General features: G+C 40.8%; 1 protein-coding gene across 2 annotated transcripts; it reads left to right on the top strand.

Annotated features, from left to right (window-relative positions):
• The first annotated feature begins 452 nt into the window (after nucleotides 1–452).
• On the top strand, nucleotides 453–13,105 carry heg1 (heart development protein with EGF-like domains 1). Of its 2 annotated transcripts, none has more exons than XM_085434298.1 (14): nucleotides 453–896; nucleotides 5,471–6,695; nucleotides 6,825–7,330; nucleotides 8,159–8,272; nucleotides 8,465–8,593; nucleotides 8,697–8,773; nucleotides 8,868–8,923; nucleotides 9,272–9,432; nucleotides 10,372–10,506; nucleotides 10,769–10,811; nucleotides 10,896–10,933; nucleotides 11,076–11,163; nucleotides 11,617–11,794; nucleotides 11,921–13,105. In XM_085434298.1, exons 1-14 carry the CDS (start codon nucleotides 623–625, stop codon nucleotides 12,062–12,064), a joined length of 3,168 nt encoding a protein of 1,055 aa, XP_085290424.1. In that variant the 5' UTR covers nucleotides 453–622; the 3' UTR covers nucleotides 12,065–13,105. The 2 variants fall into 2 exon arrangements, with proteins under 2 accessions (XP_085290424.1, XP_085290422.1); XM_085434296.1 differs by having other exon boundaries at nucleotides 9,257–9,432.
• The last annotated feature ends 452 nt before the right edge of the window (nucleotides 13,106–13,557 follow it).

Here is a 13,557-nt window from a genome sequence, read left to right as displayed (position 1 = left end):
TGAATGATGAAAAGAAAAGTTCCGTGGGGAAATAAATCGCAAGATACGAACTAATAAACAATAAAATAATATTTTAAAAAATAGAGAGAGAGATGGGTGTCTTTGTGGTTAAGACTCTATATAACAACAGAAGTGATTTTTACAACTATAGCCTGTGATTACAGGTTATTATCAGCAGGTAATGATAGGCTACCGTAACACTCAGAGTAGAGGGATTATTCGGTGATGTGAGTAACTAACAGCTCTTAAAAACTTCACGTCTTCTGTGGCTTGAAAAGGAAAGTATTTATGGGCAAAGCTTCCGACACCTGCAGACAACACAGGCGCTACTGGGCTCAGTAACGGGACTCTCAGTGTGTGTGTGTGTGTGTGTGTGTGTGTGCGGGGAGAAGGAGGAGCCCGGGCTGAGATAACAGGCTGCTGCCTCGGCTCTGTTATCTTCCGCTCCCCGCCGTCTGAGCTGCGGATCTCCTCCGGACCTTTACCAGGATTTATTCATTTCCCATTAAAACTTCACTAAACGCCGAAGCGCTCCTCCCATGGTGTCCCCGGGAGACTCTCCGACATTCACTCGACTTCACGGAAACTATCGGCGACCGTTTTGGGGGGTCTTGAAAAAATCATGGAAACGTGGTTTTTGAATCACGTCCTCGGTTTGTCTCTTCTGGTCCTCCATCTGGGTCTGCCGGGGCCCCTCCGGGCTGGGACCCCCAGTAACAACAGCACGAATACGGCAACTCCAGCACTGGATGACTCGGTGGCCACGGATGAAGTCAGAAGCATGGAAAACAGCGCAACTTCAAATTCATACTCCAGCGAGACTTTAACACCATCACAGAGAAACCTCCTGCTCAGGCACGCTGCAGAAACTCACGCTGCTACTGCTGGAAACTTCGGTAAGAGCTCCGAGTGTGAGGCCTGCAGTGGCAAGTGCTGCACAATGATTGAAAAGATCTCCTTTTCATTTCGGCCTGTTGAAGTGAGGTAACAAAAAAGGATCCATAAAAGTTCATTTGAGATCCTCCAACATTATTTTGTAAGTTAGTGGTCTTCTATTATTGACAAGTATGATTTTAAAAGAAAAATGTCTAAACACAAAGTTTCCATTTCGGTTATTTGTGACTGTGTTGTGTATTGTTTTATTTTTGAAAATGAAATAATAACACGTGCTTAGTTTCATCGTGCATGTGTGCCAGGTTTAGCCAGGTGTGCAGTATTCCAGAAATATGCCTCACTATAACTGTCCCAAAGCCTATTTTCTAATCCCATCCTGAAATGGCTCTTGTAGATGTGTTTATGACCATCAAAACTTTTACACACATGCAAGTTAGATGCTTTTCCCACTTTAAGAAATGGTATTTGGTAAATAGTAAATGGCCTGTATTTGTATAGCGCTTTACTTAGTCCCTATGGACCCCAAAGCACTTTACACTACATTCAGTCATCCACCCATTCAAACACACATTCACACACTTATATTTATATGTATTTTGTGAAATTGTGTTTAGAAAGGCTGCTAGAATTAATTTTCATATGCTGCTTTGCCAACGGCAAACAGTATGGAGCTGAAGTAATGTATATCTATTGACTGGTGTTATAACGGTTTAAAAAACAAAAACTATTTTACCACATTTACTTTCATTTCAAGTTCCCTGTTGTGTACAACCACTGGTTCAAAACCCAAAGATCTTGAGATTAGTGTTATCAGGAATGAGGCCCTAAAGCTAATAGTTTGGGGCTCATATTCAACTCCTGGAGCTCCTTCAGACCATTACACAAGTTCAAGTCTCACCACTGTAGGTAAACAGAGTATTTGCCATGAACTGTGACAGCTTTAAAAATTGACGAGGTTATCAGAACAGATGCATTCGCTCAATGCTTAGTAAACACTGGATAATCTACTGACGAGGTTATCACTCGTCACATCTTATCTGCATTCGAACTTGATGTAATACTACAGGTGCTGGCTTCCTGTTTAGCAGGAGGTGTTGAAAGCCGTAACATTTGTTCATCGGCTTATACCCACCTGGACCCGAGCATCCAGTGGTTAAACTGCTGTATGACACTCATTTATGCTGCAGTATTAAACAATCCTAAACATGCAGTTCGTCTGGACAGGAATGAGAGCATGAGAGCTGAAGCGTGCTACTTTTTGCTTGGGAGAGACGTTACTAATACAGAGGAACCTGCAGTTGAAGTATTTAGAGCATTTGGTGCAAGAGGAGGAGGGAATCCACATCCTAAGCACTCCATGACTACCTTCAGAAGTTTGGATGAAAGAACTAGAATTTGGGTCTGATTTCCTGTGCACAAAGCCAAACATCATCCATCGTACTATAAGAAGAAAAGCATGCCTCATAAAATTCCTGAATTATTGCCATACTGACTCAAAGCAATAAAAGATAGAGAAAGGACTTTAACTTCTGATATTTCTACTTTGCAGAGCCGATAATACTCTTATCCCTTAAATGAAGGGTTTAGGCATAACGCTGCTGTGCTGGAAGAACATTTCTTCTCTACCACAGCTGGTTTAAGCTACACTCCTGCCAGCAGGAAGAAGGAGGGTTTTGATGCTGGGGCATATGTGAAAATAATATTTAATATCACAGCCAGTATCACGCATAATAATGTACCATAAAACATCCAGTAATGGCTGGACCGATGACTACGTCATTTTATTTTGATAGTTTTGCCCTTAAACTTCAACAAACTTTCAACTTTACAACTACAAATGCAACTTTTGCTTAATTACTATATAAACTACTATATATAGTGTACAAAGTAAGAATCAGAAATTACACACTATGTAATAAACACTTAAAAGATTTGTCTCCATGGTAATAGGATACCTCAAATGTTGCACTATAGCGCACGTGCTTCTTTGAATTTAAGAGATATTTTTAATCATTATGTTGATAAAATTCTTGATTCTTAAAGTTGCACACACTTCCATTTTGCAGTATAAATAAAGTTCAGGATTTTCGTAGATGCTGCAAAGGAAAGATGAGGCTGAAATGATTCACTTTCCTCACTTAATGTTTATTCAATGACCCTAGCAAGATCATCTTGGCTGCCCTCTTTGGCCTGCATAATGAGTATAAGCCAGTCTATTCAAAGCACTACTGTGGTGTCATCTGAGGGTCTTTAATATGCAAAAGGCATTTCATTTGCTTGAATTAATATGCGAGCCATAGAGCTTCTGAAGTGGAACGGATGTTAAAAGACTGCAGTTACAACTGTGTTAACAGTTAAGAGATAGATAGTAGCTGAGGATCTGGGAGTGTCTGTCATTTGCTGCCAACACCACGTTCCTGTCTGAGTTTTGTTGCCCAGACGGTATCCAGAGAGAGAAAATGAAATAATAAGAGAGACACATGCAGAGGAAGTGAGAGGGAAAAATAGAGTCTGGTGGCCCAGTTCTCCCCTTAGACTCCCAGTGGACTGGCTGTTTAGCTGTTGAACCCTCCCTTTCATTGGTTCTGGATGTTGTCTGCTGGTGGCACTGACACTCATCTCAAGAGTGGTGTTGTTCCAGTCCAGGACAGCAGCCAGATAAGCTGTAAGACAGCACTGCACAAAGATAGGCAAAAAAAGACCTCTCTCACTCTTTATCCCTATCTGTCTCACATTGCTTAAGTACTTCTGATGCTTTAACTCTTCTATCCATCTTTGGGATTCAAGTTGAGCAACTCTAAGCTTTTCAGAATCAAAACATTCTCAAATGGGGGGAAAAAACCTACCTGCTCCCAAAATAGGCAATCCTTTGAGTGTATTTTCTGCAAGGGAAACAAAGGTTTAACCGCTGCCAAGCAGCAGGCAAAGTCAGTAACAAACATGGAAACCCAGTTCAGCTGTCATCTTATCAAGCAGTTGGTGCTAAAAATAATTTTAAGCCCCCGTGTGTTGGATGTGTAAATAGATAACTGAATGCTGAAATGTTTGACATGTGTTGAACATGAATTATTTACATGTGGCCAGAGGTGCTGGACAAGCTCAGATTATCTTGGATGTTTGGAAACTGTAACCTTGCGAGAATTATTCAAGCTGGAGACTTTGCTGGATGTCATCCCGCTTGCTCTCTGCTGTTGGTTCCTTTCTAGCTCTACTGTCAGCTGTAAAAAGGACATGCCTGGGGGGAAAAAAAGTGTTTAAATGACTACTTTAAAAGTCATTCTCTTCCCCTTTAGTGGTAGTGTTTTGGGAGTTTTTATGACTTAGCAGTTTTCACACAGACTAAAAAAGACTGAATATGAGCACACACCCAGATCCACTGTGACAGCTTTCTGCCAGTTCCTTGTGCTCGCTCAGCTTTAGGAAGGAAATGGCTGATTCCCAACAGAGACAGTCCCCACCATATTTAGGACTTCAAGCCATTGTTAGAGTAGACAAGTTGGCTGCCAGTTGTTCTCCACCCAAAAGCATTGCCCATGCTGCAAGTTAAATTCTGACAGCATTTTGTCTCTGACTATAGACTGTACAGGCGAGACGGGGATAACACCCTCTGGTGGAGGTAAAGTACAACATATAGGCGAGTACAGCAACACTCTTTTGAGTCTAGTGATGAAGGATGCTGGTATATATTTAAAAAAAGATTGCCTTTAAATTTTTAGGTGGCTGCAGCAGTGCAAAGCCAAATTTCATGAAGTTACCAGCTGTATATGGTAGAAAAGGAGAAAGCCAGTGCATATTCATTTCTCAAGAGTTGGCGTATGTGGCACAACAGACTTCATTTTGTCCAGTGACTACCAATAAATCACTACCAGATCATTTAAAACAGGGATGTCAAACTCATTTTACATGGTGGGCTGCATACAGCCCTGGAATTTCAATAGTTATTGGTGAAAAAATAACTTTTTGTAATTTTATTGTCCTAATTTTAACTCTAGTAATTAATTACTTTGTTGTTGGGATAGGTTTTTATCAGTAGGAAAAGCTGTAAAACTTGTACAAATACAGTCAAAAGTCCAAGGTTTATGCCAAATTGAAGTCATTCTGGCCCCCAGGCCTTATATTTAACACCCCTGATTTAACCTCCTAAGACCCGAACTCTTCCACGGCATGCATTTTTACTTTCTCTTTGATATTTGGGCATATTGGGACCTGATGAATGTAAAAACAAAGAATTACCAGATTTTTTTTTTTTTACCTGATTTTTGTTTCTAAGAAAAATGAGAGCCACATATGAGGATATTCGTTTAAAATTTCGATAGAACAGTTACAGTATAATGTCCTCGTAAGTGGATATCAGGCCCTTGTAGAGCAAAATTGAGTATTTTAGTCTAAATAACCCAAAATGTGATGTTCACATATGTGGACACCAGGTCCTAGGAAGTTAAAGTAACATTTTAACATGCCTTAACTGGACCTCCTTAATGATAGAAAATCTTTAAAAATGTTCATAACTGATTCAAAAGTGTATGATTTTATATTGGTGAATATTTACTAATGTGATCTTTTTCTCTATTCCTAGGCACAGACCAGACACAGTCCATTACAGAAACAAGCAGTGGGTCTATAGAGACTGCAAATCCACTGTCTACTGAGCCACTTACCTCCAACTTTGTAACTGCCACTGAGGCCAGCAGCAGCAGCAACAGCAGGGACTGGAAGGACAGCAGCAGCAGCAGCACCAGCAGCAGCACCAGCAGCAGCAGCAGCAACAGCAGGGACTGGAAGGACAGCAGCATCAGCAGCAGCAGCAGCAGCAACAGCAGGGACTGGAAGGACAGCAGCAGCAGCACCAGCAGCAGCACCAGCAGCAGCACCACCACCAGCAGCAGCAGCAGCAGCAACAGCAGGGACTGGAAGGACAGCAGCAGCAGCAGCAGGGACTGGAAGGACATGACTTACACAGACAAGACGCCAGGTATCTCTTATGTTGTGTCAGAGGAGGATAGGCCCCAGGTGTTTACAGAGGAGGGCCACCTACTCCAAGACAACCCAGACACTACTCTCCAAATGGGGGATGCCACAGCCTCCCACACAGACGTCCTCACCGACAGCACCTACACCACCACCAGCCGAGCTGGGGAGAGGACCTTGCTGTCTGTTACCTCCTCCTCCAGCAACACCACCTCATCTGCCTTTACAGAAGACTCCAACTCCCGTCAGCCTCCTTCCACTTGGGGTATTTCTCCTAAGTCGACAGAGACTGAGAACTACACCCACAGTGCCCCGTCCACAGGGATTACTGGAAGGGACGTGACCGACTCGTTCAAAGGAGTGTTTTCAGAAACTGGGAGCCCAGCAAGTTCCAGTGGAACCCAGAGTATTACTGGACATCCCAATGCCACCGAACAACAGCACACGTCGACATCAGAAGAGCCGTCTGACTCAACGTCATCTATCAGGGTGACAGAGCCCAGCACTGACCAATCTCAAATGTCATTTTCCTCTACGCCTCCTTTCACCTCACCTGCAGGAGGTCCCACCAATATTTCAGGAACAGAGCAAGGCTTGGGCTCTAGTTCTGGAGCGTCTACAGAGTTTTCAACTGGAGACCACAGTTCTAGCACTCAGAGTGGCACTGAGGGGCTTTCATCGCAGACCAGAGAGGGAAATGTCGACTTGGGTCTGACTGCAGTGCCCTCTACTGTCAGTAGTAGTACGTCTGAAACAAATCAGTCTCTGACAGATATGCCACCACTGGGTACTAACGTCTTCCTCACCACCTCACCTGCCACTGTTACAGAAAGGTATGCTAAAAAAAAGAATATTGATGAATATTAATAATAATTTGAAGTTTTTAAAGTCTGTACCTTTAAAGAAGGTAGAAGCAGAACTTGATTTCATTTGACTTGAGGTTTAATTTTTCTCTTCGTCAGATCGCAGATAACAGAAGAAAACCCTATCATATCAACCGCTTTCAGCACCACCACCAGCACCACAACCTCCACTGAGGCTATTACCACACCTCCTCTAGTTCCAACTTCATCCGCAAGGTTGACTAGCACCGTGACTAGCTCTCCTCTACAGTCCCCTACCAGTGCCACTGTCCTATACAGTTCGTCCTCCACGGTAGCCTCCACTCTGGCAGCGCAACCGACCCAACGTGCGCCACCCAGGCACACGGAGGGCCCCGTGACTGGGATGTCTGACCCCACTAATGTCACCACCCTGCAGATCGAAACAAGCACGGGAACTAGCAGAGTCACCACAGCTCACAGCAAGTCCATCACTACAACCTACACCCACAGTACCCCAACCAAGAGTACGGAAGCTCTGCACACCACTAGGAATCAGACAGACAGAGGTCCTACAGAGCTGGCGGTCACAACACCACCCCCTGATTTTCAGCACACCAGTCCACCACCACCACCTCCACCTCCAAGTGAGTTAGTCAGCTTCTTTCTCTTCAAATGACGGGACTTATTATTCAGTTTTCAGAGCAGAAATGTGTGTTTATCGTGTTCTTGTATGAGTTGCTCTTCATATTTGCATGTTTTCTTCTTACTATAACTAATAGAGGATTGTGCAATAACGATTCAGCGTATCACAGGTTCTAATATTCCCCAAACACTGTGCTTCCTGGTCATGAACGTGACTAATAATCTGAGTAGATGGCATTAGCTGATTTCTTGCATGTTGCAATAAAGCAAAAAAGAGTTCAACCTTAATTTATTGACAGATTAATTTACTGAAAAGCAGTCTTTACTTTTCTGTGGTGGCAGTTAGAGGATTGCAGCCGTCCTAAGCAATAAAATAAAAAGTACCACTGACATAACAATGATGAATACACATAACTTGGACTCTTCTTCACAATGAGATGCTGTTAAACGGATTTGTTCTCTCTTGTCTCAAGAATTTGCTGATGAATTTTCAAGTGATGCACTTGTGTGAAATGCTTTTAACGTGCCGCTCCCAGTGAATGGGTCTGGTATTCTGCACTGATCTTTCTTTCTGATTGGATGAATTCACTACTTGGAACAATGAATCTTTTACAGAAGCAGAAAAATATGGAAATTAGTTGTAGAAGTCTCAAAAAATCATCTATCAAATATAATAGACTTTGCATAACAGAGATAAAACTGCACATAGGAGGATGGATGACAGGTCAGAGTGAAACCGCATGCCCTAAAAGGTCAAACCGAAGCTTTTTTAAGGATGCTATTTTCCCTGATTAATGCTAACACACCCTCTATCTACTCGTAAATTTTAGGAAACCCCTGTGTGTCCAACCCTTGTAACAATGAAGGGATTTGTATGGGTGATGAACCGGATGCGTTCAGGTGTAGCTGTCAGCAAGGATGGACGGGACGGACCTGCAACAAGGGTGAGCTCTTCTGCTCTTCTACCCAACAGTTTAAAAACAATATTGGTACTATGTGTGTTTTTCCATGTTTTGTCTTTCAAAAAACAAAATGCATGAAATGTTGCATCAACCCCTTTTTAGAGAGTGTGATAAGGGTGTAAAAGTTTGGTGAAATCCTTCCCAAATATAATATTGTTACACCTGTGTGTTTAGATATTGATGAGTGTAAGCAAAAGCAAGAACCCTGCCCCAAAGGCTCCACGTGCGTTAACACGAATGGCTCATTCAGCTGTGAATGCCCGCTGGGCTTTGACCTTGAAGATGGACGCACATGCAGCCGAGGTAAAGAAAAAGGACATTAGAGTTTGTTTTTTTCTCCAGTCAAAGTTATTTTCTCAGAGGCCTTTTATGTTTTTTAATTCACACTGTTTTCCCCCCTTAATAGCTAAGACATTTCTCTGCACTATCAGTGCCAACGGATCACTACATAACTCTGATATCCAAAGACAGATCATCAAGCTGGTGAGAGGCAGTTCGCGTCACTGCATATTCTGTGCTTCACTAAGCTTACGTGCATTATATCTTATACATGCTCCTGTTTTTGTCTTTCCTGCAGTTCAATGTTTCACTCTCTGACTACCCAGGTTACAGGCGCTCAACAGTGACCAAGCAGTACGTTTTTGCATTGAATTTCTGCACATTTTCTGTATTTTTTGATATATATTTAAAATATGCAATTAAAGAAAGTGGTTGTAATTATTGTTAGTAACCTCAGAAAAAACGAATCTTTCAATTACAATCCTATAAGGTAATGTTTCCAGTGCAAGTCTACTTGTTTCTCAGTTTTTCGTCATTCTACTTCAAAGATCTGCATTTTTGACATTTCTTCTTCTTCTTCTTTTGATGATGCTAAAACTTAGCTAGTTAAAAGGGATCTCTCTTATCTATTAGAACCTTGTTTTCTTGTTATTTACAACACCAACAAATTCTCCATATTGACCTCAGATCTCCTCCCCATAGAGAGAAGGATGGTGTTAGTGTCATGGTTGCTAACACGTTTTCCACCTCCGCTAATGTGACAACCACTGAGGTCAACAACAGAATCCAGATGTCTCTCAAAACCTGCAGCTCCGCATTAGCCCACTGCCAGGTGGTCCTGAAATACAAGCTCACTTACCACGGTGAGTGTGATAGCCAGAAATCTCAGTGGAAATCATTAACTGTGTTTGTTTTAATTAATTAAATCGTTTTTCCAACTGCTCTTCAAATCAAATCAAATCAAAATTTATTTATATAGCACATATTAAAAACAACAGTGTTGACCATAGTGCTTCACAGTCAATAAAAACATGAGACAGTTAAAACAAACAATAGAAGAGGACAACAAACAATAGGTAACAACGCAACAAGCTAAAACAGCCAACTAGACAGAATCAAAAGCCAAAGTAAAAAAACAAGTTTTAAGACGTAATTTAAAAGACTGGATAGACTCGGCAGTGCGAATATGAACGGGGAGGTTATTCCAGAGTCTGGGTGCCACGGATGCAAAGGCCCGGTCGCCTCTCGACTTCATTCGAGTCCTAGGTTGTGCTAGGAGCCTATGGTTGGATGATCTAAGTGCCCTGTCGTGTAAAACTTTGTTAACATCAAAGTAACTTTACAAAGTCTGCAACATCTGCAACTTCAGCTGCCTCAAAACGAAGTTCTATTGATGCAACAGAAACACAATAATGATGTTTACAATAAGACGTGTGAACACGTCTTATTGTAAACTTTATTTAGGGCAGTCTCATTTCAACCACCAGAGGGCAGAATTTAGCCATAAAAACATTTAATGAACTGTGGCGTGATATATATGTAAAAAGCTTTGCATGTGTATAAGCCAGAAACTTCAAAGCATCATATAACAGCTTCATTTCACAACATGACACTACCGGTAATTGTATAATCATGTCACAGGACACTGGTGCTGTGCCTCTAAATGCTAAAATATACTGTACAAGCTCTGCATGTCAAAATTATTCATTTTTCAATGAAACAAAGGGGAACTATTAACAAAAATTGTGTTTTATGATCAGATTTTTATAGCTGAGATTAATTCTGCCCGCACTGTGTTCCAGCGGAGAGTCTTTGTGCGGCTCAGAAAACCCAGTGTGATGAAGAGCGCTCCAGCTGCACGGACACCAGTGGTATCGCGTGCTGCCAGTGCCGTGAGGGATACTACAAACACAATCCTGACGATTTGTACTGCTTAGGTAAGCTCTTCTTTATTTACATGTTGCCACATGTGCATTTTTGTTTGAGTCACCAACCTGAGAGAAGTCAAATGAAAAAGTTAAATCAAGGAAATTAATGTCTCAAAATATCTCCAGTTTCCCCTAAAATTTGACTGCTACACGTTATATGAGAATTTGACTGAGGAAGCCAAAAATGAATAAAACAGCACTGGCCAGGCCTTTGAAACCTACTTACCAAACTGTGTTCTTTCAAGTCACTGAACAAAATGTCTTGTTTCAGAATGTGGAGATGGCTTAAAACTAGAAAATGGCACCTGTGTCCCGTAAGTTTGCTTCCTTTTGTTTCTTGTCAGTACTGTTTTCTGAAAATATTCAAGGCAACTGAAGGTTCCATTTCTTTATTTCAGATGCATGTTTGGTTTTGGAGGATTCAACTGTGGAAATTGTAAGTGAAGCCCACCGATCATATTCATCTTAAATAGAATTTCTTATATCTTTAAATGTGCTAAATTTCTTAAGTGTAATTTTGTGTTATTTTTTAACTGTAATAAGAATAATATTTACGGTGTTTCTATTTGCAATTGCAGTTTACAAGCTGATTGCAGTGGTAGTGTCACCTGCAGGGGGCGCCCTGCTCCTCATCCTTGTCATTGCTCTCATTGTCACTTGCTGCAAGTAAGTTTGCTTTATTGTTAATTCAAGAAAGTAAATGTAATGAATATTGCCCGATAATATTATTTTATATTATAAACCCAATCTGTATGTAAAAGATGGGCTTAATGTGGAAGTGCCATAAAATAACACTCTTTTAATGATTAATAGGAGGTGAGGCCTCCTATTGCAAAAAGTCTGTAGAAGTCAAAAGGTCTTTCTGCTCAATTTATAACCTCAGCAGGTATACTCTTGATGAATTTGTGGTGAAGACATCTAAATGGCCCCATTTAGAGTCAGAAAAGCACAAAATTCAGGGAATACTAGATCCTCATGACATCTGAGTTTTAAAAAAAAAAGGAAAAATACTCAAGTAGAGACTTCCATCATGGTGGCTACATCCATCTTTTATATACAGGCTATATTTATAAACAAAAACCCATCAAGTTTAAGTTTTTTCAATGTGGAATCTTTCAGGAAAGACAAAAATGACATCAATAAGATCATCTTTAAAAGTGGAGACTTGCAGATGTCCCCGTACGCAGACTTCCCTAAAAATAACCGGATATCCATGGAGTGGGGGAGAGAGACAATAGAGATGCAAGAGAACGGAAGCACAAAAAACCTGCTACAGATGACTGATATCTACTACTCTGTAAGGGAACATGTCATTTCTCGCTTCTCACATATCTCTGTCTCTTGTTTAAGTTAAGGCTTCGTTTCTCTGTGTGTGTGGTTGATAATAAAGTCCTTTTTTTGTTTCTTCTGTTATTTCCCTCAGCCTGCCTTGCGTAACTCAGACCTGGACAGAAATGGCCTGTACCCCTTCCCGGGTCTCCCAGGCTCTCGCCATTCATGCATCTACCCAGCCCAATGGAACCCATCTTTCATCAGTGATGATTCAAGGAGAAGAGACTACTTCTGAGTGGGCCACTGTGAACACGCAAACTATTAGAAACGTACCATTTTTTTCATACTAACAGTTGGGATTTGTCAGGATGGGTTTTCTGTCACTGTGTGCAAACCCTATTTGCACACTAAATACGTGTTTGTGTGTGTCAGCACATTATAAACGTACACATTTTCTCGAGTAAAATGTGTTTCAGTGTTTTTGCATGGCCCATTCACGTTAACACGTGCATTTTCCACCGTGCTGATGTTGTATTTAATGTGTTTTTCCTGCCTTACATACAACCACCAATACTAATTTGCTCCAGTGTGTAGGGTCGGTGATCCATTACAGTTAGCATCGTGTCTGCCTCTCTTGCTGCCAGAGTTATGCTGTTGCTGGCTGGTAATGCATTGCAGCTTTGCTTGAACAAAATTGCTTAATGATAAATAAAAGCATTCACGATGTTTCCATTGTGCTCACCAGATATGGGGAAAAACGCAATAAAAAAAATAATGCAGCATCCTTTGGAGGGATAAACCACAAATAAAATGTAGCAAGCAGACATGCAAAAACACAGATAATGTCGTTTCTGTAAGTGAACGTTTAACATGTGTGTGCCAATGCTGTGATCTTCTTACGTAAAGTATTGATTCAACATGACAACAGCAAACCACTGAAGGGTGAACGAAGTTTAGCTTCATGCCAGTAGAAACTTAGGAATGACTTTGTAGTCTGTTGCCAACATTTATTTATTCCTTGTATGTCCAAATCAATGACATGTAGCATAACATCTCGTACATACACACTGACTTTAGAGGGATAAACCTGTGGCTTTAAATAAGTATGTGTGTGTGTGCCTGTGTGTGTGTGTATGCCTGTGTATGTTAAAGAATGAAAGTGTGTGAGGAATAATAATCTGTATCGTTACTGTTGTTAAATATTTGAATGTAAAGATGTATCATGATTAGCTATTTCTGTCGTGGATTATTATTTTTATTTGAATGTTTTCTAACTTGGTGTTGATTCTGGCGTTTTAGTCAGATGAGCTTATTTAAATAAAAATGTTACAAAGCATTTTCTCTGGGACTCCATTCTTTAAACCTTTAAATCCTATATGTTCGGGATAAATGGCACACTTTATATTACTCAACTGTAGGTTAATTTCTGTTTCTTATGCTGCCAAAAAGTAATGATCATTGCATCGTTTTAGTACAATATTGTGCCATGAACCAAGAAGAACAAATTAGCAATTTAAACTTGAAAGAAATGGGATGATTGGAAATTCAATACTAAAACAGTACATTTAACACTGGCTGATATTGTCATGCATACCTTCATTTTTACCTTCAAGTCACTGTCCTGTTATTTGCACTAAACTTTTTGGTGCTTAAACCTTTATCATGTAAAACTCAGAAGTTTACATACACTCATTATGGGCATAGATGTCATAATACCTTAAGGTGAAGATCTAACAAGCAGAATTGTAGATTTACACAAGTTGGGAAGGTGTCTTGGAGCCATTTCTA

The sequence above is a fragment of the Copadichromis virginalis genome, linkage group LG16 (assembly GCF_057382275.1).
Source record: "Copadichromis virginalis isolate Kocher_CV1m ecotype Utaka linkage group LG16, C_Virginalis_male_GT1.1, whole genome shotgun sequence".
Classification (NCBI taxonomy): Eukaryota; Metazoa; Chordata; class Actinopteri; order Cichliformes; family Cichlidae; genus Copadichromis; species Copadichromis virginalis.
The sequence above is the reverse complement of the archived record's forward strand: the minus strand, read 5'-3'. Positions and strand labels throughout refer to the sequence as shown.

Bases quoted from the DNA above. Each gene is read 5' to 3' on its own strand.
- heg1 (XM_085434296.1), top strand. From the start codon at position 623: ATGGAAACGTGGTTTTTGAATCACGTCCTCGGTTTGTCTCTTCTGGTC. The intron at 8,273-8,464 runs GTGAGCTCTTCT...CTGTGTGTTTAG, and splicing joins GGGACGGACCTGCAACAAGG to ATATTGATGAGTGTAAGCAA. The intron at 11,795-11,920 runs GTAAGGGAACAT...TATTTCCCTCAG, and splicing joins TGACTGATATCTACTACTCT to CCTGCCTTGCGTAACTCAGA.